Genomic DNA, 26,573 nt, shown 5'->3' on the forward strand with positions numbered 1-26,573 from the left:
ATCCACTACACACATCTACAAAATGTCAACAACACGTCAATGCGGTCCAGCAAGTCACAACAATCTGTGGGGTGGATTGGTTCGTCCAGCGTCTGTCTGGTTCACTTTATTTGGGCATAGAAGTGCTGAGGTGTACCCCATTTCTTGGTAACAGCTGGTCAGTCTTTGCCTCTGTGCTCCAGCCCCCTGTTTGGGTTTATGTGTTCCGTGCTGCACATACATTTGCCCTGAGGGGAAGCATTCACAATGTTTTGTAATGGCTGCCTCCATCACTCTCCCACCCTGACCTCTCCAGAGTACCCACCAGGCATAACCACTTAAAAGTCTTTCATGTTGCTTTTATTTTTTTTCTCCCCCCCCCTCTTTTCCTTTGTCACAAAATGAATAAGAAGCTGAGAGCTGGCAGGCTGCTGGCCTTAATGGTCTCTCCCTTTTACCTCCACCTTATGAGCCATTTGAATTTTTTGACTGAGATTCATTTCATTCATTCAGCCTGAGAATGAGGGAACAGGGCTCTAACTTCTTGACAAAGTCTGTCCATAATTCATTACCTTACTTTCTCGGCGGCTTGTTACGCCCTGGAACACCATAAATAAAGTACTACATTTTTATCTCCATTTCTGTTATGTTAAGAAATGAGAATGCGGTCGGCTGAGGAAAACAGAAGGTAAGAAACATCTTTGAGACATAAATAAACAAAAATTCATGGTTTAGCACATTTTCCCTCCTTACGTTATGAAGGAATGACTTCATATAAGACATAAGACGTAGACGTTTCTTTTGTGAGGCCGGCAAACAGCACAGGAACTCCAATATGACATGTCCTTGAGGAATAACAGCAAGTGCTCTGCCATTAATCAGCACTGATTACATGTATTGATCTGTCAGAACATGGATGAGTCCCAGTTGAAAGGGTTCAGCAGACTGGAGACACAGACGACTGCTGCTGCCACTAACCATCATGTTCTGTTCAGCCTGAGATGAGATGAAGCTCGGGCCAAATCGTCTTCACCCTCATCACATAGCCAACCGGGCAGATGTTTCACAGTACGCATCGGATCTTTATGCTCTGTTCAAATGTACAATAATAAGATGACAAATTGAATTTCCTACACCTCCTTCTGTATGGTTGACGAGCTAATTTAATACAACACACTCAACACAAAATGTAAGTACCTGAATGAAAAACTTCCTTCCTAAATAAAATAAATAGCATAATAAAATGAAACTCTTGAAGCATATTATGAGTTTGTGTTGAAGGCATCTTAAGACATTTCCACGGTCATTTATCTTTTACAAACATTGCCTGTTGTGCTTCAGGCAGCACTTCTTCCCCCTAAAATGAATATGAACGGCATTTTGGAATGAAATAGGAATTGAAATGAAAAGTCTACATTAATGTGCCACTAGATTGACAGGCGGCCACTTTTCACCTGAACTCCATTGAATTTCAGGGGCGAAAAGGCTTCCTACATGTTCAAAAGAAGGGACAGGGCACAGCTGCCCCGTGCAGACTGAGCCAAAACATCTGTTTAATGGCTTTAGAAGAAGTGAGCATTGGACTGGTTTGTATGCATGGAAGAAAGGCCGGCCTGCAGGAACAATTACTGCTGGCGACACACTTCAACACTCTGCTCTCAACAGCCTGCTTTTCTTTAAAGGTGACTGGAATTATGTTTACCATTAAAAGGCAATATCACAAGTGCAGGAGTGTGTAGGGAGAGTTATTAAGACGTGACCCGCAGAGCAGTCAGAGGGTTATTTTCATAAGGGGCTCCAAAATAAATTCTCAATTAATGACTTCTATTTCAAACAAGGTTAGCACTGCAGCATGAGTCAATATCACTAACCTCCCTTCACTCTTTATAAAGAATTGCTGTCCATTTTGAGCTTTTTTTTTGCTATTTGTCAAGTGGATCTCCCTCCAACCATAAAACACTTTTCAAACGACATTAACAAAATATCATTCATCATTCAAATAAACCTTAAACCGTCTTAAATCACCACTTATCAAGAGAATGACACTTTTTTACAGCAAATGTGTCATTTTTAACTTTTTTTTTCAATTCATAATACTTACACAACAATCAGACGAAATCTCAAAAAAACTCTCTAATATACGATCTATCTATCTATCTATCTATCTATCTATCTATCTATCTATCTATCTATCTATCTATCTACCTACCCGCACGCACGCACGCACACACACACACGCACACACACACACACACACACACACACACACACACAAACAGCGTCGTCTTCAAAAGTAAACCACATTTAATTAGAGTAAGAGCTCTGGAGTCGTCTAGAGCTGCATTACTATTATTGAAAGAGCACATTTGTGACAAATGTCTTTATGGCCTATTTCAAAGCACAGTTCCTAACAGAAGCACAGTAAATGGAGCCACTTGCGCACAGGGAGCACAACACACAAAATGAATGGATTTTCTCTTCTTCAGCATGGTTTACTGTAGTGTGACGGGCTGATTTACTTTTTGCTGGCTTTCGGCCCAACGAAAGAAATACACACAAAAAGCTAATCAGTTAACATATTGAGTATACCCTTCCAATTGACGTGACCTGGACGCAGGACACACTACCGCACAACCAATCATTTGACGATTAACCAGCATCTCAACGTCCAGCGGAGAAGCTGTTGGCTCGCAAGTGCCTTTCTCAAGATCGCCATCTAGCGACGACAGTGTGTTACTGTTTAACATCGACCCTCTGGTTTGCCTCAGGGGAATCAATTTAAATCACCGTGACCCATCTGAACGACATCAAAACAATAACAAAAAGACTTTGAGCACTGCAACTCTCAGCAAACAGCCACGTTTTAAGTCCTGAAGTCATCACTGCAGGTTGAGTTTTCAAAGATCGCTGCTGCTCTCCGTTCTGTGAGCTGGTTGATCATCTCTGACTACATCACCAAGGTACAAACCGTGGCAATACAAAACAACAGAATATTGAGACTTTACGAACACAGTGAAGCTGAGGGAAACAGGCCAACTTAGGATAAAGAGATACCAACCTCACGGTGACTGAATGTGTAATACAGACAGAAAGCTCACAGAAAATAAGAATGAGTATTACGAGACAAACTAATACAATTCAAATTATACTGACAATAATGACAGTAACGGCGCTGATAGTGTTAATAAAACAAACATAATTTGTATTCTCTTTATAAGATTGAAAACATTACTTTGGTTGAGTTCCGAATTTGACACACAGCATGAAATCAAAATAAATGTTACAATATTGATTTCATATGCACAGGCATGTTGTTATAACACAGAAGAACATAGAGTGTGCATGAAGACATAATACAGTCTGATCTTACCTTTACGAGCCTGCACGATGGACAGGTCCTAATGAAAGTTCATTCTAAGGTATAAACAGTGTCACGGACTGATTAAAAACAAAAAAATAGCTATTCAACCCCCGCCGTGTTTCTATCAATAGTGCGAGGGGTTGACGGCAAGTAATAATGTTTAAAAATGAGAAACGGAATACTCAGATAACTGTAGTAGAAAGGTCGGTAAAGTTCTCGGCATCCTCGCTTGTGTAGTTACAAACTGTGTGTTCTCTTGGCTCTCTGCTTTGCTCTGCTGCAGCTTCTCCTCTGCACTGTGCAGCCAAAGAGTCGAAGACACGCAAAGAGTAAAACCTGCCTACACTTCCTGCTACGCCTGTCCGAGAGGTTGTTTACGCATGTGTGTTTCAAAGCGTTTAGTTATTTTGGGTGAATCCTGAGCATGTTAGCTGACATTTACATTTGCTATAGTACACTCGGAATGGTTTTCTGAATGTTTTGAAGTAGCCCTGGGTGCAGTTAAACGTGCGTTGCAGATGCGCTAAAAAAACACGCGTAAACAGGGTAAACGATTTGGGGTATCGGAAGTGTAGTTCACATTAATTTTGCAGTTTTTTTGCAAATGACCTTCTTTCCGTAAAGAAAGGAAAAGGGAAGGAACCCAGAAAATGCATCTTTGACAATATCAAACTTTTTTCCCGTAAGAACTAAATATGATGACTCCTGAGTATGCAACAAATCATGTTGGCACACCATTCATGAAGTTGTTCACGTAACACAAATCAATAAAAACGTTAGTTTGCACGAGAAAGTAATGCGTTTGTACAAGACAACAAGTCATCTTTCTGGGACTCCCAAGAGAAAAGTTGAGGTCAGGTCGTCAAATCTAGAGCAAAGTGACAGCTTGAGTTCGATGTAACTTTCAGCCAAAATCTTCAGTCATGAAACGGGTGTGGAACCACAACAGACGGAGTGCAAAAGGTGGATTTTTTATCTTGGGTTTATATCACCTTCGGCTGGTGATGAGACGAAACATTAAATACACGACGCCCCTGCTGGTTTAGTGAGTTCAACGCTGAGACACTTATTCAATTCATAAATCCCAAATATGTAATGAGAGAAAGAGGGAGGGGGGGACTTGAGAGTGCTTTGGTTTGTGATTTGCGCCTTACCTTTAAATCTGTGATCAGTAATGTCAATAAAACTGCTTAAGGTCCAAACATAATGAAACGGCGTACAGAGAAGGTCGGATTGTTTGTTTCGATAAGCAAACCCCAAGTTCTGCGCATACTATTATAATAACACTGATTTATCGTGTACTTGGCAGGCCTATACTAATTCTTCAAATGATGAATGAGGTATGCTGACCTATTCTCCAATGTAGATTTACTAATAATAGAGTTAGATTTACATGAACGTATCCCAGCTGCACCATGCACAAATGATATATGCCCAAACTGGCTCAAATGCACTTTGAATGACGTTTTCGGACGATTCGGAGAATTTACTACATTATCAGACAAAAGAAACGTGACTCAATATAATGTATTATTCAAAAACAAAAAGTGTAACATGTCAATTGTGTTAACCTTCCTGCTCTGTTCCGTGCGACATGACGAAAAGAAGCAGGGTGACTCGAGATGACACAGTAGAGCGATGTTGCCTTCAAATGCTGAACATACCACTTATTTTGACTAAGATTCATGTGATAAATACGAATGGTGCTGTATAAATACATTTCATTAAAGGATTAGAGGAAATGAAAGGGAATACAAACTGTTGGCATTAATGTTTTCATCTTAAATGTTTTATGTTCTTCTTTTTTAAATTAATTATTTCCAAATATTTTACGGAAATCTTTCAGCTTTGGCTGTTCTGGTTCCCCTCTTTGCGTAACGCGCTCATAATGCCCCACCGTTCCTGAACGCAGCTATTAGAGCGTTTGTACGTGATGACGTACAAGAAAATGTAGTATTGCCGTTTCCTGACGTCAATCGTCATAGTTGACTGTCTTCCCGCTTTCTGATAAACACCCCGGTTAAACAACGACACACGGGTCCATGGCTCACTGCTGACACGCCTGAAAGATGAGAAAGACCGAGAGGATATTACACCTGAAGAGCTGCCGGGGCAGGAGGGTCCGTGTGGTCCGGGAGCATTACCTCAGAGAGCGGGTACCGTGCTTTAGCTCTCTGTGCCAGGCGGAGTGTGTCAATGGTACATTTACTTCCATTTGAAGAACTCAGAGAACAACGCAACAACAACAACAACAAGCAACATTGTGTTTACAGTGGGAAACTGAGAGTAAACGCTTTCGGTTTAGCTGAACGACAACAGACAGCTGATAAATGAACTCGCTGACGATAACACACATTCTGTGAGAAGTAACGTCAGATATAAATACCTGTCCTTACGAGATTTAGTTCCTACATTTGTGGAGTTTATATTTACTGCTCGCGTTTGCTAACCAAACTGGTCTTTACGTTGATATGGTGTTGGGCAGTCAGGAGCGACCTTAGCATTCCGCTGGCTGGCTTATTTTAAGTCGACATTTGGCTCTGTTGCTTGTTTCGAGCCCTATTCGCTGTTCCCGAGCAATTACATGTGTCTAAGCATATATACTATACCAGCACATCCGGTTTGACATACAAAGTCAGGTGTTATCTCAAAACCAAATCCAGCTTTCTTTCCTGCTAACTTTCCAACCAGATGGCAAAGTGCTGCCTGGAGACGTCACGCACTATGTGGTGCCAGATGTTGGGGTCGTGGCGGACTACCTGGAGATCCTGGAGTTCAGGGAGCTGCAAGGCATCGTTTTCACTCAGACTGCCTGCCAAGCTATGCAGCACAGCAAAGGACGCAGGTACAGGTTACACATACACACACACACCTTCAACACACCGTGCCATTTGGTGGTTCCATCTTCTGAGATATGATGATTGTTGTTTTTCTGTGTCACGTCATTCAATGAAATCAAAACAAAATAAGCAATTTGAGCAGAACTTCAGCCTGTAATGAAAGCTTTATGTGTAACGAGAGCACAAGGGTCAACCTCATTATATCAAAGCTGAGCTGACGTAGCTAAATGAGAGCTCACCTGTAATTGTTCTCTGACGTAAACACACCGTGTTTACAGAGTGCTTTTGACAGATGTGATGAGCACTGTAAATAATGAGTCCCGTGTGTCTGTCTGTGTCTCTGGCAGGGTTCCGGTTGTTTTTTTGTTTTGTTTTTTTGCTTACGTTGCCATTAGAAATTGAATCATTAATATGATTTTTGAAAATGTGAGGCCAGAGTTGGTAAACATGCTGAGACCATGTGACCTCTGCTGTTCCTATTCAATGGAACAACACCAAGGGGCCCCTGGTGTGTGTGTGTGTGTGTGTGTGTGTGTGTGTGTGTGTGTGTGTGTGTGTGTGTGTGTGTGTGTGTGTGTGTGTGTGTGTGTGTGTCTCTCCCCCCCCGTAGTTCTGCATCATAATCCCATGGCATGTCAGTCCATTACCACACACACGCATACATACACACCCACACACATCAGCTGTAAAAGTAGAGCTGATTAGCTTCAAGATGTCTGAGGATATGATCTTTTTTTTTTTTATGAAGTCCCATAGTATAAAACAACCATTACGTCCTAGCAAACCATAGAGCAAGTCATAAAGAGAGGCATAATCTGTAGCACAGTAGCTCATATATTTCTTTTATGGTTTTGTCTCAGCCGTTTCTCCGTCTCAGCTGAAGTTGCAGCTTTTTTTGCTGTTTGGAGCATTAGCTCAGACAAACTCTTGATATTCAAAGGAGGTGTGTGTGTGTAAACTGTTGTCAAACTAGTCTGCAGCAGCCGCCATACAGACATATAGGATTATTGTGTTGATTTGTGTTGTTCTTAGTCTGGGTTTGTTTGTCTCCTAGTTTGTCTCAGATTACAGCTTGTTCCTTACCTTCTTACAAACTGCCATTGATGATTTAGCTTGCATTTTTGTTACTTAACTGTATTGTCCTGTGTTTTTCATGCACAGGCAATACAACCGTCTGCGAAACCTGCTGAAAGACCCCCGACACGACTGCGTGCTGTTTGCCAACGAGTACCAAGAGTTCTCCTACTGTCCACGAGAGAAGGGGGAGAGCCAGGAGAAGTGGCAAACCAAGTCAGTACTCTTCACCTCCCCACAGTTTGTTACATGTTGATGTCAGTATATGTCAATACAAGTAAAGGACTGATCCAAAACCTCCAGGACACTTCAGGATGGATGGCTCTGTCTTACTGGATGCTTTTGCTATGCAGAGCTTTCCATAAGCGTCCGTCCAAACTGCTGACTCCTCATTTAAGTCCAGCCAGCTACTTTATCATTCAGTGATCTAAGCCCCAAGAGCTTCACCTTTTCACAAACAATAGAATATAAACTCTTCACTTCAGACCTTCACGTGTGACAGTCAGCATTTACAACAACAGGGGAAAGAAAAGATGTCTCTATTCATTTACAATAAAGAAAAACAGAACCAACGGCAAAGGGCAAAGTGGCCCTCACACAAATATTAGCAAATTAATTGATGACAAAACGCATTAAGTATTGTCATTGATCACACAGATCGGCCAGTCATTCTCATTAAGTTACTTTGGAAAACACCAGCGGCAGCAACTTGAGGGTCGTGCAGAAAGTGATAAGTCCTGTGAGAGCGCCGCAGTTTCCACATAAGCCACAAAGACGTTTATGGCTTAATGAATGAAGGAATGAATGAATATCATTCTCAATAAACCTTCCAGTGAAGGTCTAGGCGTGGTTTAAAATATTAATCCTGTAGCTATTTACAGACTGTGGGGCTAAAACCTAAAGCCTACTTCTCCTTGATTCACATCTCTGGAGCCAAAATCCACCGCATGTTTCTCCTGTTAAAATGTCTTAACAGTATGTGATAGTCAGAGAAAAGGGACAACTGCTGATTCATCCTGGCAAATTTCAGGAAATGAAGATGACTCACATCCCCACAACCACTGATGTGTTCAATGTCAACAGGGTCTAAGTATGCAGTCGGGCCCGATGCAGCTCTGTCCATCAGTAATGAACAGGAAAGATGTTATTCGTCATAATGCAGGTCATCATAACGAGCTGTCTGAGTTTGAAAAAGGTTTTGTGAAACCAATTTGTAAACAAGACATCTGCCATAAGAGGGCTATGTGCCTTAGCATAAGTCATCTATCAAGTCCAAATTGCAAACATTATCTAGTTCTCATAATGCTTCTGTCTGTTGCTTTGTTTTGTTTTATATCACAGTTATGTGAATCGCTGTAATCTCCAAATCTGAATTGTGAAGATGTAACCATGGGCTCTGGGAAGTTATGATCTCTCCAAATGCTCAGAAACAGGATCAATACAAAATGGAGAGTGAAAATAATCATGGCAGAAAAGGTCCCTGCAGACATTTACCCACAATACATTGGGTTTTAGTCGTGTGTTTCACTGTTCAGTTATTGCTGAAGTTTCAACTTGTAAATCCTGAAATCTGGAAGTAAAATCTACTTCAATGAAGTCTTTACTGCACAAAAAACGGTTAACAGTAAAGAGAGCTACAGATTATTGATGTGTTTTCCTTTATAATGTTAAACCATCAGTTTGAGTAAGAGTTATGTTAGACGTTAGCAAAGTACATTAAGTAACCCGAGTTTAGGGTTTTAACAGGCAAGCTGTCAGCCTGACGCATTGTTCTTGAAGTTGTCAATTTATTGTGTTTGTGTGTGTGTTGTTCAGGTGTGTGTACTCTGCAGCAGTATGGTATTATAACCACCTGGCCGGCATGAAGGACGTAGTGATGATCACAGAGGACCGGGCCACCATTTCTCACTACAGCAGCCTGAACAGTGGTGTGTACGTCATCTCCATCCAGGTACATCACACACATCACACACATGCACTTTACACCACATGACAAAGAACAAAGAAACCTCCACTTTGCTTCTTCCCCATCTCCTTGAAGTGAATGGTGTGTGTGATGCTTATAGAGGATATGTGCAGGCTCAGCGAGTGTGTGTGCATTGTAGGGAATTAAGTTAATGAAGAACTAACTACAGCCACATTACTAAATGTTTCGGTCAAATACAAGAAGAGAAGATTGCAAACAAACAAACTAATCTATTCAGCTGTAATTGTTGCATTTCCATATGGATTTGCTTAATCGTTTCTCCTCTAAATTCCTCATGAATTATATTCAAGCAACCGCATATTGAAGTGCTTAGAATGCCAATGTTATGTTGTAACGCTGGATTGTCTTGCACAGCCATGCCCTGTATACACTCTCCTTCAATCTATATTCCTGTTGGACAACGAACATGCAGCAGAAGGAGTTGGGGAGGAAAATTCCCAGAAAACAAAAAACTCTCAGGACCGAAGCTTTAAAGAAGGGGCGACAGTTTGTCTCTCTGGAGATTCGGCAATCTGCGATGAATGACAAATATCTAAGTGCTGTCGGATGGAAACCCTGAAAAACAATTAATTCTGAAGGGAAAGCGTTGGTTTATCTGCAGTGTGCGCCCGCGTAGTCGTCCAATCGGTATGTAAATATTGCAGGAAGATGAATGGTCTGCGCTGAGGCGGGCTCAGACTCTCTGCACCACCTAGAGGCGTACTGGGTGATAAAGAGAGCAGATGATTGCTTTAGTGGCATTACAGAGTGGTTTTATTGTTTATATCACCGTCCTTGCATAGAGAACGAGATGCAGGATCTCCGTTGCAGGAAGAGAGTGAGTGAGTGAGAGAGAAAAGAGCGACGTCACTCTGAACATGCAGAGCAAATCTAATTCATATTAAAAGGACTTAGAATGTAGAAGCTTCATTATGAGCCATGTGCACAGCGGTTGGCTTTCTGTGTTAAAACTTCACAATTCTTTATAGCCTTAATTTAAATGCATTGAATATGACATTTAGAGTTTGATCCCAGCAAATGTAACTACACCCCTGAGATCAGCGGTGCTTAGAGAACACAATTCTGCACGTTTGTCAGCTATAAATCAAACTCTTGCATTACCGGCAGGTTTCTCTTGTCTCCCCCAGGATTATCTGGATAACTTCTGGCCCGAGCTTCAGGCAGCGCGCGAGCTGTACGTCTCCGTCTCTCAGGCGCTGCAAGAGAAGGAGAGCGAGGGCTCGGAGAGAGAGTACGCCGAACACCTGCCTGCTGAAGTCCTGGAGGCTGGGATCAAGTCTGGCCGATACATTCAGGTACACACCAGGCTGACCGGTCCAGTTAGCGTGTGGTGAATATGACACGGCATAAGAAGTAAATACACGGCTACAACACGGTGATGTGGCTTCACATCCTCCTTACCTGTGGCTTACCTAGCAGGGAACGCTTCAAATTATAAATTTAATATGATGCTATCAGCTTTAACATTGTTTAGTTCATACATTTGTCCTTCTGCTGTGGAATTGAAAGAATACTGCTGCCTTGTTTTTAAGGAATTAGGAAAAGCCTTAAGCCTTTGCCTCGCCCAGACACAAGTTCATTCAATTTCATTTAATTCAATTGGACCCAAGGGTGTCTGTTAATGTCCCTACAAACAAAATAAAAGAATGTTTTGCACTCCTTTTTATTAGGGTACGCTGAAAGTCAACAAGCACCGGGCTCAGAATGAAGCTTTCATCACGCTCGAAGGCTCGTCTAACAAGAACACAGGTGATAAACCAGCAACTACTACAGCTATTATCCTCTATGAAAGAAGGGATGAGGCAGTTTAATCTTCTCTCCTGTCCTCTCTTCTCCTCTCCCACTGTTTTTCCTCCTGCCTGGTATCAGATCTTAGCAGTGACGTGTTGGTGTCCGGTGCAAAGAATCGCAATAGAGCCGTCCACGGCGACACGGTGGTGGCGGAGTTGTTGCCAAAGAGCGATTGGAGAGGGAAGGTCATGGCCCTGACTGAGGGACAGACAGAGGAGAAGAGTGGAGAGGACAACCAGAGCAACCCCATGCCTACAGGTGAGGACAGACTGCATCTACTACAGCTGGAGATATATTCTTATATCTGTTGATACCTACAGTATTTACTAAAGCACCCTTCCCCTCCCCATGCAGGCCGTGTTGTGGGGATCCTGCAGAGGAACTGGAGAGACTACGTGGTGACTTTCCCTACCAGAGATGCCACTCAGTCCCAGAGCAGGAACTCCCAGCGGATCCTGGTCACACCTTGGGATCTGCGCATCCCCAAAATCCGGATCAGCACTCAGCAGGCTGAAGCCCTGCAGGTTGATCCACCCTCTGAACTATTATCTCATTGTTTACAAGCACAGACGCTTAATGACCTCATCTTATCCCACTAATGTCAGATTTCCCTCCATGATCAGCAGTTCTTGAAGCTGATGTCCAGGTTATTTAATAGAACACAGCCATTGTTGCGTCACTTATCTGGGCCGTCGTCACAGCTCAGCTAAACTCTCTAAAGGCTCAGATAGTTTTGCAGCTGCATACATTTGTCTACTTCACATTCTGGTGACTTAGAAGCCTCATGGGACACAAAGATGAAGTCATTTTGGAAATCGACACTGAATTATTGAATCTAACCTCTTCCTTTTTGTCTTTTATGTTGAAGTCAATGTCAAAATCACAGCCGTACTGACCAACACTTGATTTTAAAGACTAGTTTCAGTCCTCACGGGTCTCTTAGCAGTGTTGACCAGTGTCCCCCTGGCATTCCTTATCCAGGACCACAGAGTGGTGGTGCGCATTGATTCTTGGGAAAGCACATCGCTCTACCCCAATGGACACAGTGTGCAGGTGCTGGGTCAGGCTGGCGAGCTGGAGACAGAGATCCAGACCATCCTGATAGAGAACTGCATCCACGTGTCTCCTTTCTCTGAGGCGCAGGTTTGTGTCAAAGCTCCTCTGATATTAATCCAGACAGATAATTGGACAAGTCAAGAAGGATTCACAGCTGCGGTCCTAATGAACGTGTCCGTCCTCAGCTGAGAGAGATGCCCGTCAACCCTCCTGAGAGGCCGTGGACGGTCGACCCCACCCAGGCGGCGCTGCGGCGTGACCTGAGGGAGAGTCACCTGGTGTTCAGCGTGGACCCAAAGGGCTGCGAGGACGTCGACGACACGCTGTCTGTGCGCACCCTGCCCGGCGGGGCGGTGCTGGAGCTCGGGGTACACATTGCCGACGTCACACACTTTGTCAATGAGGGCTCGCTCACCGACCTGGAAGCACGCGCAAGGTAGGAAAAATCGAGAATGAAAATACAATAAAGCTGCAATCGCTTCTTTTCTGTTCCTCTACCAGACCTGATTCAGATCTGGCTGAAAGTATTTAAAACTGCCATAATACTTTTTTCATGTTCTTCTTATTCTATCCTCCAAGATCGACGACCTACTACCTGGCAGACCGCAGGTACGACATGCTGCCTGCTGTGCTCAGTGCAGACCTTTGCTCTCTGCTGGGAGGAGTTGACAGGTAAGGGAACATTTAGACATCATTTATTGACTTCATCTTTAAACAACCAAAGGGAACAGCAGCACCTAACATAACTCTGTACTGTGGTCAAAATGATTCAGCATGTATTTCTAACACGTGCTTTCAATGCCCAATCCAGGTACGCCATGAGTGTGCTGTGGGAGCTGGACGCACACACGTTAGTTGTTAAAAAGGTTTGGTACGGACGCACCCTCATCCGCTCCTCCTACCAGCTCCACTATGAGCTGGCTCAGGCCCTCCTCAACGGAGAGCAGGCAGATGTCCCTGAACTGGCCCAGCTCAGCCCCGAGGAGAAGGACGCCAAGATGGCCGAGCTCACCCAGGCTCTGGAGACGCTGACACACGTAGCCAGGCAGCTCCGGGCGCTGAGGGACAGAGGGGGCGCTCTGGAGCTGGAAGGCGTGGAGGTAGGATTAGTTTCTCCTTATGTGCAGAAGAAATAAGCTTGATTTGTGAGAAAACCGCCTTTTGACTCTAAATGCGTTGCCACCCGTCCTCAGGTGCGTGCCCAGCTGGACGAGCAGAAGAACATCACAGCCCTGGTCCCCCGCCAGCCTCTGGAGGTCCACGAGACGGTGGCCGAGTGCATGATTTACGCCAACCACTGGGTGGCGCGCAAGATTCAGGAGAGCTTCCCTCATCACTCTCTGCTGAGGCATCACCCGCCGCCTCGCCAGGAGTTCTTCAGTCAGTTAGTCGACAGTGCAAAGGCAAAGGGCTTCACCATCGATACCAGGTAACAAATAGACTCCAGAGGGTACAGACATCTTATTAAAGAGCAGTTTAATAAGTGCTTAGATACAACACTGTCACCTTCTAGAGGTTTTGAGATAAAGGGATAAAAGCTTATCATACCTTCTTGAATTTAGCTTTAGAGAATGACTTCTTGTCTTCACTCTGCTCCTCCAGGTCTAACAAAGCCTTAGCCGACTCCTTGGACCATGCGGTGGATTCTGAGGATCCCCTGGTGAACAGGCTGCTCAGGATGATGGCCACCCACGCCATGTCACAGGCACTCTACTTCTCTACTGGTGCTTTGTCCCAAGACCACTACTACCATTACGGTACACACTTTAATTATTATTTCGGGGCATTATCTTTACATGTGTCAGTGCCTTTCCTCATCACATTTTCAGGAGCACTGTGCTGACATCTTCCTGTATTTCAGGTCTGGCTCTGGACCGATACACACACTTCACCTCGCCCATCCGTCGCTACGCCGACATCGTGGTCCACCGCCTTCTTACGGCTGCTATCAACCTGGACTGTGGCGTGGGCCCCAGTAAAGCGTCGGCCAGTAACGAAGAAGTGCAGGAAATGGCTCAACACATCAATAACAAGAACAGAGTGAGTGCTGTTGCTTACATGATTCAGCTGTGAAGCATGAAGTATCACCACGCTGGGCTCAGCATGCTCTGACCTCTCTGTGACCCTTTCAGGCAGCCCAGCAGGCCCAGAAGTTGTCCACAGAGTTGTTCCAGTGTCTCTTCTTTAAAGAGAAAGACCCTCAGACGGACCTGCACTGTGTGGCCAACGGCATCGTCTACGCCATCCGAGACAACGGCGTGTTGGTCTTTGTCCCACAGTAAGAGGATAAGACTAAACTATATACACTGTGTTTTTCTCCTTCCTCAACCACTGAGTTGAGGGTTAAGGCTCCTGCAAAAATAATTTCAATGAAAGCAGGGGAAAGAACTCCTCAGTAAGCGTTACAGTGCTGACTACACGTTGATGCTTCATAGGTATGGAGTAAAGGGTCCGATGTATGTGAAGAACCGAGAAGGTCAGGTGGTGACTGTGGGAAAAGATGGCAGCTGTGATTGGCAGAGTGGCTCTGTGCAGCGACACTCGGACCACATCGTCACCACCAGCAGCGCCGGCAGCACCACCTTCAGGCTGTTTGGACACTTGACTGTGAGTCACTGTCACAAAGTGATGTTTTCGTTTCCTTAGCAGCTTTCTTTCAAAGTCCACAACATGATAATGACGTTTCTCCACTCGCCTCTCTACAGGTTCGAATCTCTGTGCGCTCATCACGTTGCCATGCAGACAGTCTCAACCTGGAGATTATCAGCAACAAGCCCCATCGCAATTCTGAGCCGCAGCCTGCTCGCTCCCAGGGCCACTCTCATCTGGTCCAGGAGGTGGTCCGCCTGGCCGAGGAGGCGTCCCAGCAGGCTCAGGAGAAGGCGGCCCGTGGCCCCAAACTCTCCAAAGAGGAGAGAGAGTTCTGCCAGAGCAAGAGCCCCAACCTGTACTCCCTCCTGGAAGAGATCAGAGAGCTGGCTTTGATGGACCTGGGAACAGCTGCAGCATAGAGCAGCGTCGTTGTAAGATCAAATCAATATCACCAAAAGCGTTTTGCAACATCTCTCAGTGGTATTTCTGTGACCACGGGGAACAGGCTTTGATTCCGGAGAGGAGCCTGAGAAACATCTACCACACATCCGGGGAAGGCAGCAGGTGTGCAAATGACCCACTCCCCTCTCAGGACCTCAAATAGGAGAACTACACAACACGACACTAACTCAACAATGTTTTGAAATCATGATAGCAAATGTGTATATTATTTACCATCTTCAGGCGCTAATGTGGTCTTTTAAGTTATGGGATGGATCCCTTTCACATTCAGGATTTTCTCTATACTGCAATTAAGGCTAAAATCAGTGTGTACATGGATGGAATAGGATTCGGTTGTTCACCAAGTATACACAACACATCAGTGTATGAGTTTCAGTTCGTCAGGTGAGGAAATTCATGTGGAGACGACTATTTGGTATCGGGTTAAATGCCTGAGTAACTCAATTCACAGTCACATAATGGAGGTCTCCAATCATTTCAATTCAAGTTTCAATCAAACTATGGTGTTGACAAAATGTGTGAAAATGATTAAATGAATTGAATCTAATCAAACGTGGAGGTCTTCACACTCTGAGGTTAGTTGTTGTAAATGTAGCTTAAACACTGAGATATTAAGAGTGGCAGCACTGATGATGGATTTGAATTGTTAAGACGTAATAACTGGAAAACAAATGCAATGCAAATATGTCAAAATAATGATGTTCCTTGATATATTTTATTAGTTTTATAAAACAAATAATGAATCTTTGACTTGATTCTACACAGAGTCCTAATGATGAACTATTCATAAATGAGCACTGAACAGTAATAGGTTTATTTATTATGATGCTCAGTGTTAATATTGAATTGGGAGTTTTGCTGTATAATATCTTCAGGATACATGTTTTGTTTCCTCTGCATATCTGTTATATAGAATCTATTTTGTACAAAATCGGTGTTATATGTTACAGCATTGAAAACTATGATCAAGAGTTTGAGCTGTTTTATGATTTGTTATTAAAATGATAAATGAATACCTATGTTTTGTTTGTGGTCTACATGAACTATGAGAACGCTCCTGATCAGACCCAATGTTATCAGACATTTATCCATTTTCCTCAAAACTTCAATGTTTTCATCATAAAAACCTGGCAAATATACAGTAGGCTTTATGGTGCTAAACATTTTCTGCATTCATTACAAACCATGTAGGTGGTCTCAGTTTGAAGTATACAAATCTTTTATTATTCTGCTTTAAGGGATGCTTTCAGGAGAATAAAATGTTGACTGGAAAATATAAAATATAAATTAATACTGGACGCAAATGCAAGAAATGTAACAAGGGAACACATAATTGAATGGAAAACTACACTGTACATTGTGTCTCTTCGCTAAAGCACATTAGTCCGATTTTGTGGACCTTTTCTGCTCAACAAAGCTTTAAAAGTTCTGGAAGAATGTTTTAATGGCAGCTGGTGGTTCACAAGCCTCTGGCTGACGGGAGATCCTCCACTCAAACAACAGTGTGCCGCACCTGAGTGTTAGTCGCTGCTCTGGCCCAGCTGAGGGGCGGGGCTGGAGCTGGTCTCAACTGTCTCAGCCGTCTCCTGCTGGGCATCATCAGGAACCACCGAGTCTTCAGGTGGAGGCTGAATGGGTTGTTGTGCAATGCTGTCTGGCTCCTGGTCCAAATCCTCCACCCCTTCATCTTGGTCTTTGGTGGCGCTCACTTCCTGTGTAGAGGCGGTGGCAGGCGGCTGCTCAGCTGACGAGTCCACAGGGAGAGAATCTGGAAGTTCTAGAAAGCAAGAGGAAAATGCATGGTGACATGAAACAAAAGGAAAAGACAGAAGCTGTGAAACTTCATTGGTGTTAATGAAGAACAGGCATGTTATGTTGTAGGAGCTATCAGACTTGTTCTTCCTACCTGTTTGCTGTTGTTGCTGCTGGCGAGCGAGCCTCTTCTCCAGGGCCCTCTGTCTGTTCAGCTCCATGCGTTTCTGCTGTTCCCCGGTCAGAGAGGCTGGGGAGTAAGTGGCTGGAGCTGGCGTGGAGTGGACTGGGGCAAAATCAGAGAAGCCCACTTCCCCAAACGGATCTGGATCCCTAAAGACGTTCACCTCAGGAGCTGCCTCCTCCTCACCTACAGCAAAAACAACTTCTCAAAGACTTGTGCACCGCAACCAGTTGGGTGATCGGGCAGATTTGATGTGACACTTTGCATAGAGCGGATATTTATAACTTTTTTAACTTAGAGGACTCACACATAGAACAGCTCTATTATCATGAGGTCATGATGGGGATTCAGTGGCTCCCACATTTACTCAGCAGTTACTGACACAGTCATTGGTCCTACTGTAGCGTCACCAGGGCAACTGTGTGCCAATATTTAGGAATAAAATGAAGTGTCAAGCTTTCATTGATGAGATCTCTTACCATCGTTGCCGATGAAGTCCTCATCAGTCAGTGGCATGTCCAGTCGTATTCGTTTGAGACACGTCTGCCGTGAGACAAAGACAAACAACTTCACATACTGCACTGGAAGAAATCTGTACGTTTGGTGGAAATGTGTCTCCATATGTTCGTCCCACCTGCACTTCCTTCTTGGCCCCTAGCTTTTCCACTTTGTCAATAAAATCTTCAAACTGCAGTTTGGGGAACAACCTGTGGGCCCAGTTCTCCATCTTCTGCATCAGCAGCCGCAGGTCCTCAGCCTGATTGTACAAAGGCAGTGATACACTTGGCCATATGCTGATTGACTACATAAGTCAGAACACAGATGTGTAATCATCTCTTACCTCGTGCCCTTTGCCCTTGAACGCAGCACTATCAAACAGTGTGCGCAGAGCTGGGAGTCCTCTGTCTGAGATCAGCCTGAAAGCAAAAGGTAACACAATGTCAAATATCTAAGATGTCACCTCAAACACCAACTGATTCTAAAGGACACTGAACAACACGGAAAAGAAAGAACAGAACTATCACAACATGCAGATAAGCAGCTGGAATGGTTTGGAGCAACTCATTCAATGCATCAGTGCTTTAGGATTCATGCATCAACCTAACTAAAGACATGTAGTTCCTCGCCATGATACAGTTTGATGATATTAAGTCACAGATTGTCAGCAAACACACATCTTAAAACAGTCCCATGATTCATGTGTGTGGTGCATTGATGGATGTGCTCTGCCCTGATGTGTGTGTGCAGTGTGTGTGGTTTACCTGTTAGAGTCCAGCTTAGGCTGTGGCCTCTTCACTCCTTTTCTTTTAGCAGTGGGAACCTCAGCCAGTTTAGAATGCTCACCGTCTTCATCCTCTGCATAGTCACAACACACACACTCCTTAGGTCTAACTGCAATGCACTACACACCCGGATGAATTTAATGCAGATGTTGCCTTGTAGTCCAGCTGTGCCACATTGACAGACATGATACGTGCAGCTTCATGTTTCCCCTCACCATTTCCGAAGGGGTTGGCCTCGTCTACTCCTCCCAGGCCCGGGGAGTGAGGAGGGGGAAGAGGAGGGAAGGCTTCATCATCTATGCGGTCGTAGTCAGGAATGTCATCCATGGTGTGTAGCACTGAAAGATCACCTGAAGAAGCAATACAGACATATAATGTAGAATTACACCGCGCTTCCAAACCAAAACGATCCGACAGAGCAAAATGGTTGATTGGAGGATTGATTTCCTGTGCTTTAATACACTCCCGAATCTATATACATATATATAGATTAGATCCAACATGCACCTCTATGGGTTTATTATTACAAACATCACAACTTTCATGTATCAGTCTCCTTCCTCGCCCATACCCGGTATCGGCCATGAAAACAGATATATCGGTCTACTGTTACGTCACAACATGAAGGCGGTAAATTCAGAAACTCTGTCGGCGCTAAACACAAAGTCAACAGCAACGACTCATAAACTCAGAGAGGAGGCGGCTGTGGTGACAAACAAGCTTAAACTAGATATAGTTTAGAGTTAGTATAGTAGCTACAGTATTGTTTCCTGAGCGCTATTTTACGTGAAAACACGGCACACACCCGCAGTCAAGCTAAGTAATGCTAGCTGCTGACTGTCAACACAGGAGCTACAATCACGAAATAAAACTTATAGACTGGTTGAGCACAAACGAGACGCTTCAACGTTGTGGATGTGTCTCCGACATGTCAATAACTTGCATTAAAACAAACATAATGAAATAAGTGTGTGTTCACATACCAGATAAGGACTGACCAGCGACTGCAAAGAACATAAAAGCGTGACACACCACACTTCCGGTCTCAAGATATGTACTTTCAGAATTAATCCAATTTTAAGCCCGATACCAGCTTTCTAGAAAATCTTTTGTACCACAAAATTAAAGACAGTATAGCTAATAATAACATACGGAGGAGCTTTATTTTAGGTTTTGAGTTATAAATGAAAAAGGCATTTGTGTGTTGCCAAAAACTAAATAAACAGAGGGAAAATGAGGCGAATATGTAGGACTATGATTCTTCGCCTATTAGCCTGGTCCAGAATCCAATCTGACCTGACCTTCTGCTTGTGTTGTGTTACAATACTGCCTTGTCCAGCTGGACTCACACCACCCTGAAAATATAATCTGGACAAAGCTGAATATGACCTGGAATTGTCTTTGCCCTCAATACACAGTATTTAGAGTGTGTGCAGAAGATTTTCATGTTTGTGATTGCATAATGTAAAGGAAGGACAGAACCGAAAAATGAAAAGGTCTAATATATCGTAAACATGAAAAATGAAATATTACAAAATACTAGTGACATATTCGCCTCCTCGTTTGTATTCAATTCTTGATGTTAGTTGGGTTTTCAAGGCTTTTATTTCGAAGGAAACGCTACTCCGGAGACATATTTCCGTCAAAGAGGTCTGTTAGTGAAGCGTGTTGAGTAATGAGTGTGAGGTGAAAATGTTATGTTATATTTATGCAGAAATAAAAACTAAAAACACAGATATGAATGAGTAAATGATAACTTTCAAATATGTTTAAAACGTGTTTATTTCAAAACCCGCAAGAAAAGACGTAAGTCGTGGTTTAAAGTAGTTTATTTAAAACAGAACGGCATGACAGTGAAATCAACAAAATGCTCTTAACAGGATCAAATCGTGTGTGTGTGTGTGTGTGTGTGTGTGTGTGCGTGCGTGCGTGTGTGTTTCAGTGGCGTCCTCGAAGTAGGAACATGAGGAAGACTGCACTGAGGAGTATGCAGAGTGTGCACACAGTGGGAACCACAATCTCTGTCACCATCTCCATGTGGCCAATCAGAGGATCTGTAACAAACAGCAAATATGTTGACAGGCCCACCTTTAGTTCATAACACTAATATTTGACTCATTTCAGGCCTATAGATAATTATTATTGAATTATTGACATTAATGCATTTTTTTCTAAGATGCTATTTTGATTCAAGGGATTTAATCATTTGACACAATATGTTAGACTTAAAATATTTGTAAATGTTCCATAGTCAGACAGACAACAGATTTTATAGGAACTAGTTGACAAGTCTAACCAGAGTTGTACCCCTTAGAGAACTTGTGAAGGTGTGTTGAGTTAAATATTTGATAAGATTTTTAATTTATTTACATTAAACATGGTTAGGTTTTTATCATCCAGGGTTCACTTAATCCTGATGAATTTTATTTAAAAATATTTCATCCCATGACATGATCGCGTGAAACGACAGCCTGATAGTTGATTCTGTCCCAAATCATATCTAATGACCTTTCCAATTGGTAACATAATGATGTCTGTGTGAGTCTCACTTCATGCTTTGTACCTAAACTTCATCATGCACTGGCCAAGCCTTTTGCGTCCCTGCATGTTCCTGATTTTTCTGCGATTTTCTTCTAGCTGGGGGGGCAAAACAAAGAAAAACCCTGTTAGATGCAGGAATAACAAGCTTGGAACAGAATTTTCCTTTGTTTGGCCCCGCCTGCGCTCATGTTGTATTACTACCAACCTGCAGCCAGGAGCTGGTTGCTGGAAGAACACGTCTCTATGGCTTTCCTCTTCCAACTCTCCACCTGCAAAGAGCCAAACAATTTCTTACAGTCTAACAATAGATCCTGTTAAAAGGTGCAATGTGGCAGTAGAGACTTTACCTCTCTCTGATTGGGAAAGCCATTAGAGCTGATGATGCGTTTGTAGTACTGGACAGACGCCTTCGGGTAACGTTGTTTATTTTTGCTCCTGAAGTCCACATAATAGAGTCCAAACCTCTCTGAAAACCCTTCGTCCCACTCAAAGTTGTCCAAGAGCGACCAGGCTGTGTAACCCTTTACGTTCACGCCATCCTTAATTGCTAGAATTCAGACCAGAAAAAAAACAAAGCCAGTTTGTACACTTGAGAAAATTAAAACCACAAAACAATGGCATGATGTTTCAGTTCCAGAGGAGTGGTGGTCTCACCTTTGAGCATTTCATTGATGTACCCTTTGAAATACTGCATCCTCCACTCGTCACACAGGTCTGTGCAGATCATTTTCTCTGACACGCCATTTTCTGTCACGTAGATCATTGGGTTTCCATACTGAGTCTGGTTGGAAAACAGTATTTGTTCCACATTTGAACCCATAGATTTTGAATTTCCTGTCTTTTAATTCACAGTAAAGGACTTTATAAACTAGTATGAATACAAAATGCTCACACTTTGTTTATATGTGTGTGTTAATACTACTTTTTTAATTTGATAATGTCATGATGTTAAATAAGGCAGCAGTAACATGTGACTTCATCATTAATTATCTGGTTTTCTTCATCATTTAGTCAATTCCTGGTTAAATCCTACCTTTAAAAGCAAATGTTTTTTTTATTTAATTGCTGCAATAACCCAGGTTTGCTTGTGGCTTTAATGTGTGTTTGTGTACCTTAACAAAGTTCAGCAAGCGACGGAATCCCCACGGGACAGAATAGAGCCATTCTGAGCCGGGATCAGGCCAGCGCGGGTCCACCAGTCCAGCCAGGTCCCGGTCGGAAAAGTAGCTGTCTCCCAGGCCTGATGGGTAATTCTTCTGTGTGACGTAACGTGTGGTGAAATGGCCGATGCCCAGGAAGTCACAGGTGCCTTTAATGTAACTCTTCTCCTGAGGTGAGAACACAGGCAGCCGCGACGTTCCCAGGCCCTGCTGACCGCTTTTACGACCTGCAGGTCCAATGTCAACGTGAGTGATATTTTCTCATTGTGTTGTTGCTTTTTGTGCCTGAATAAAGCATTTTAGCAGCATTTCCTCCACTGGTTGTACGTGTCATTACATACCGATGTAGTCTTTCATAATTTGAGGGTAATCTCCATTGAAGAGCGGCGTAGCGAACCATCCCATGTAGAACTGCACATATCTCTCTGCTGCTTCAATGTCCCTCTGGTTGCTGATGTCCACCGGCTCCCCCCAGTCAGCGGTCAGAGAGATCCCGACCAGGCCTGACCACACACACACACACACACACACACACACACACACACACACACACACACACACACACACACACACACACACACACTCTCAGTTTTGGATGGTAACTTTGCTCCATCAGTGCTACCTCATGTTCAATTTGTACCTTTTTGTTTGCTTCTCCACTGAATGTCGTATGTGTGCCAAACCTTAGCGTGTGCCTATTACAAAAGACACAACAGCAGCGTCACACTCATTTTTGCAGACAATCAACAGACAATTATTGACTGAAAAATGAAAAAGCCCATTTATCAATAATAACCATCCACCTCAATGAAGAAGTATTCATACCTTGATGATGTGGTGGGCAGCTTTGTAGGCTCCCGTCCCCTTCAGCTTGAGTCCAGGCGCATGTTCCCCTGTTTCATATCCTTCTACAGCAATGGACTGAACCAAAAGCACAGAAAAGACCAAGTTCTCTCACATGCAAGTTACCGTTCACTCTAAAAAGGGGGTTGTACAGGATGACATTTATGATACCAAGTTCAAACAGAAAGGGGGAATGCTGGGTTACTGCACAGAACACCACCTGCCTCTGTGCTTGTAAGGCAATTTGTGTAGTAGGTTAGTAAAGGGCATTATTTCTGTTCCCACTTGTACTCTGACTGAGGCAGCCCAGAAGTCTGCAGCCAAATAGACATAGGAGAGATATTGTATGTGATATCGGGCTGTACCACTAAACTTGACTTGACTAGAAGGAGCAAAACCTGTGAATGCAAATATAGGGTATTTTAGGGTAAGGGTCATGGTTAGGGTCATGGTAAGGGGTCAGGGTCAGGGTCAGGGTCAGGGTCAGTTGTAGCTGTAGGCATATTCATATAATATGAAGTACAACATTTCGGTCTCGTGCTGGCATTTGACCAATCACATCTTTGTTGTCGGACCACAGGTGGGAAGTTTATGAATATTCATTAGGTGGCTACTTTCTGATAGGCTGAGCAGAGATGCAGGAAACCCTATGAATAAGTTTAGACATTTAGGGAAACGATTAGAGTTAGGTTGACAGGTCTTTTATAAAGTATATGTTTCTTTTTGACCTGAATTTGATTTATGAAATTTCCATATTGACTCAAACTAAAAGGTGATTAACAGCAGGTTATTGTGATGGCACACATGGTGACGTACCCAGGGGTTGCTAAAGGTGATCCAGTACTTCACCCGGTTTCCAAACCTTTCAAAGCACAAGTTTGCAAAGTCATTGAAATGGTTGACCATGCTGATATTCTGCCAGCCGCCATATTCCTCCTGTAAGATCTGGAGAGGCGGAATATAAAATGACATATCAGCATCCACCATCAGTATGAAAACTCAAAGCCTGCAGCCGCGTCAATCTCACCTGAGGTAGATCCCAGTGGTACAGAGTAACGATAGGCGTGATCTTATTATCCAGCAACGTGTTAATCAGGTCATCGTAATATTTTATTCCTTTCTCATTGATGTGTTCACCTGAAAGAGATGTCAAAGAGGTCAGAGATTCATTTTGATAGTCACCATGATGGAAAATAAGGACTATCAGTAGCAAATCAGCAATAACTGCATCAATGCAAACATATATACGACTACAGGTACCTTTCAGTCCATTTGGTAAAATCCTTGGCCAGGAGATGGAGAAACGATAATGGTTCAACTTCATGTCTTTCATCAAAGCGATGTCATCCTGAAACCAAAAACATGTCATGTCAGCATCTTACCAATAATTGTTTGAACTTCTTCTACCATAGCTCATATACTTCTTGAATGCACATGTAGAGGTTTGTATTAGGCACCTTGAACTTGTAGTAGCCCTCACACGTGGTGTCTCCTGTGTCGTTTAAAAGTATCTTCCCCTTTTTGCGTACAAATTCATCCCAGATGCTCATCCCTTTGCCATCGGTGTTCCAGGCTCCTTCTGTCTGATAGGCAGAGCTGCCGGCTCCCCAAGAGAAACCTGCAGAGGATTAACACTTACATTAACAGGCAATCAGCACAGGCATTAACAATCTGTGACGTATTTGTGTCTTAATAACAGTTGTACCTGTGGGCAGGGTGCCGTAATAGAAGGATGACCTCTCGTTCTTTGTCCAGTCAAAGTCTTCGCTGGCTGACACACATAGCATCCATGCAAATGCAATAGTCCTCAGGCTGTTCTGCTGCAGCATCGTGATCGTTGTCTTCAGTTACATCTAAAGAGCAAATACACACCACTCTCATTACGTACTGTATATGTAGATAACTCCAAATCCATTCATTCCTCTCTTTGAGCTCTTGAATTTGCTTTGAAATTTTGACTTGAATATCTCAGACCATCTAAAAACAGCCTCTACTTTACACTGACCAAGATATCAAAACTGGGCGCAGATCATAGAGGCACAGATACATTTCAAGATGAGAAAGAAATTAAATTAAATTCAATAAAACTTACAAAAAGGTGTTAATCAGGTGTCCAATAAAAACCACTGAAGTATGCAGTCGCTGTCAACGGACATTTTCTAGTTTCATTTCAACCAGCTGTAAGACACACTGACGCAAAACGCTATGAGGGACAGAAAGTAAGCAAGCTTGTCTAGCGCAGTTAAGATAAGAGACATTTCAAGCAGTGGTGTGTCTATTGTAGGGCGAAGAATAAGCAAATAAAAGAATGAACATGAAGATCTTCTAGTTGCCTCCTGTTAAAGCCTGTGATGTTTCTGTCCCCGTCTCTGTCCCTGCGCTCTGTCTCTCCCTCGCCCTCAGACTCAGAAGAAACACATATACATGTCTGACCTGTTGCATTTGTGTCCTCTGGAAATGGCTCCAAAATGCAGGAAACGTCCCCAAGCTTCTGGTTTGTGCTCACTGATGTCACTGGCAGGTTCACCACCACTTTTACAAAAACACAGGGAAGCATCCAGGACATTTTTGCTATTCAGTAACCCCCCCCCCAACCCCCACACACACACAAACACACACACACACACACACAAGCACACGCAGGCAAACACACACATTCCAAATACCCCACCATTTAAAGTCAGTGAGGTGTGAGCTTGATTTTGCTGTGGCACACAGATCTTTTGGATTTTGACACTGCAAGCAAAGTTCATATTATGAGCTTGATCCATTTGTCCAGAAATTGTACAGAGACGATTTTGTGACATTATAGAAACCGTTGTGCCTTTTATCCTGCCGCAACATGAATGTTTCAATAGATAAATCCGATATATTTAAGATGAGGCCATCATTTAGTTGATCAGCTCCATCCCTCTCTTCTCCCTCATGCTGCTTTCATCAGATCATGTTATGTTACCTGACTCAGTCATGCCTAATGTCAATGTTAAATGTCATTTGAACAAATCTTTAACTGTCTTGACAACTGCTTCACAAAACTTTGATGGCAGTTATTTCAGAAATATACAGATATATAATATTCAGAGTACATAAATCTGTCATTTCTCTTACATTGACCCTGTAGCAACATATTCATATTTTATGTTTTTTGTGCAAATGAGTTGTTCTTGGTCTGTGTCCTGTGCTTTTGTGTGACTGAAACTGGGACCTTTCATTGATATGAGGCCCTGATGGCCTTGTCTGCATTAGTTTCATTGTCATGATTTCAGTTGAAGCATGTTAACACAACTCTGTTGAGTGAAACCACATATTTGAATCACCTGTACCTGATGGTTTGTACAGCAACAGTAAACAGTAAATGGAGATTCACAGGGCATAAATAACAGAAGCCTCCACTGTGTGCAGCACCCCTCGGGGTTACCACCAGTTCAGAGAACACCACGTGCTGCTCTCGCACAAAGCATCAATACATCCATTATCATGGGTGTACAACACAGCTGCAGGAAAATGCTGAATTGTTGAAAAGCTAAACTGTTTGCACTGCACTCTCACATTTCTACATGTACATGTGTACAGAAACATAATGCTGTTGTACTCTGTGACTGTATTTGTGTATTTTGCATGCACACAACTGCTTCAAATGGCTTGGTGTGTGTGTCTTTTTGTGTCCA

The 26,573-nt window shown here is 43.2% G+C and overlaps 3 protein-coding genes across 4 annotated transcripts; 1 reads left to right on the forward strand and 2 right to left on the reverse strand.

The window, feature by feature from the left end:
• The first annotated feature begins 5,311 nt into the window (after positions 1 to 5,311).
• dis3l (DIS3 like exosome 3'-5' exoribonuclease) lies at positions 5,312 to 15,827 on the forward strand. Its single transcript, XM_076155921.1, has 18 exons — positions 5,312 to 5,539; positions 6,032 to 6,185; positions 7,342 to 7,470; positions 9,070 to 9,205; positions 10,369 to 10,536; positions 10,912 to 10,990; positions 11,111 to 11,290; positions 11,387 to 11,556; positions 12,014 to 12,175; positions 12,274 to 12,524; positions 12,668 to 12,760; positions 12,900 to 13,188; positions 13,282 to 13,517; positions 13,691 to 13,845; positions 13,950 to 14,128; positions 14,221 to 14,366; positions 14,524 to 14,695; positions 14,794 to 15,827. The coding sequence occupies exons 1-18, from the start codon at positions 5,410 to 5,412 to the stop codon at positions 15,097 to 15,099; spliced, it is 3,135 nt and encodes a 1,044-aa protein (XP_076012036.1). The 5' UTR covers positions 5,312 to 5,409; the 3' UTR covers positions 15,100 to 15,827.
• Positions 15,828 to 16,273: 446 nt separating this feature from the next.
• Positions 16,274 to 19,396, reverse strand: tipin (timeless interacting protein). The gene is made up of 8 exons (XM_076155922.1): positions 19,345 to 19,396; positions 18,577 to 18,711; positions 18,341 to 18,434; positions 17,920 to 17,995; positions 17,713 to 17,835; positions 17,558 to 17,621; positions 17,049 to 17,264; positions 16,274 to 16,919 (listed from the first exon to the last, which is right to left on the reverse strand). Exons 1-8 carry the CDS (start codon positions 19,376 to 19,378, stop codon positions 16,663 to 16,665), a joined length of 999 nt encoding a protein of 332 aa, XP_076012037.1. The 5' UTR covers positions 19,379 to 19,396; the 3' UTR covers positions 16,274 to 16,662.
• A 903-nt stretch (positions 19,397 to 20,299) lies between these two features.
• Positions 20,300 to 24,734, reverse strand: lctla (lactase-like a). Of its 2 annotated transcripts, none has more exons than XM_076156131.1 (13): positions 24,611 to 24,734; positions 24,363 to 24,523; positions 24,166 to 24,253; positions 23,933 to 24,042; positions 23,722 to 23,850; positions 22,888 to 22,983; positions 22,703 to 22,757; positions 22,404 to 22,565; positions 22,015 to 22,289; positions 21,557 to 21,683; positions 21,250 to 21,449; positions 21,108 to 21,171; positions 20,300 to 20,415 (listed from the first exon to the last, which is right to left on the reverse strand). In XM_076156131.1, the coding sequence occupies exons 1-13, from the start codon at positions 24,732 to 24,734 to the stop codon at positions 20,300 to 20,302; spliced, it is 1,707 nt and encodes a 568-aa protein (XP_076012246.1). The 2 variants fall into 2 exon arrangements, with proteins under 2 accessions (XP_076012246.1, XP_076012245.1); XM_076156130.1 differs by having other exon boundaries at positions 20,300 to 20,464; positions 21,112 to 21,171; positions 24,611 to 24,692.
• Positions 24,735 to 26,573: the final 1,839 nt, after the last annotated feature.

This window comes from Genypterus blacodes, unplaced genomic scaffold, assembly GCF_046128005.1.
Source record: "Genypterus blacodes isolate CSIRO-AG114 ecotype Tasmania unplaced genomic scaffold, CSIRO-AGI_Gbla_v1 ptg000067l_1, whole genome shotgun sequence".
In the NCBI taxonomy this organism is placed as follows: domain Eukaryota; kingdom Metazoa; phylum Chordata; class Actinopteri; order Ophidiiformes; family Ophidiidae; genus Genypterus; species Genypterus blacodes.

Coding starts and splice junctions, on each gene's coding strand:
- dis3l (XM_076155921.1), top strand. CDS start 5,410: ATGAGAAAGACCGAGAGGATATTACACCTGAAGAGCTGCCGGGGCAGG. Junction 5,540..6,031: donor CCAGGCGGAGTGTGTCAATG/GTACATTTACTT, acceptor CTTTCCAACCAG/ATGGCAAAGTGCTGCCTGGA. Junction 10,537..10,911: donor AGTCTGGCCGATACATTCAG/GTACACACCAGG, acceptor CCTTTTTATTAG/GGTACGCTGAAAGTCAACAA.
- tipin (XM_076155922.1), bottom strand. CDS start 19,378: ATGTTCTTTGCAGTCGCTGGTCAGTCCTTATCTG. Junction 18,435..18,576: donor GGCCAACCCCTTCGGAAATG/GTGAGGGGAAAC, acceptor GTGACTATGCAG/AGGATGAAGACGGTGAGCAT. Junction 17,265..17,557: donor GGACTTCATCGGCAACGATG/GTAAGAGATCTC, acceptor TTTTTGCTGTAG/GTGAGGAGGAGGCAGCTCCT.
- lctla (XM_076156130.1), bottom strand. CDS start 24,692: ATGCTATGTGTGTCAGCCAGCGAAGACTTTGACTGGACAAAGAACGAG. Junction 23,851..23,932: donor ACCACTGGGATCTACCTCAG/GTGAGATTGACG, acceptor CCGCCTCTCCAG/ATCTTACAGGAGGAATATGG. Junction 22,290..22,403: donor AATTATGAAAGACTACATCG/GTATGTAATGAC, acceptor TTGGACCTGCAG/GTCGTAAAAGCGGTCAGCAG.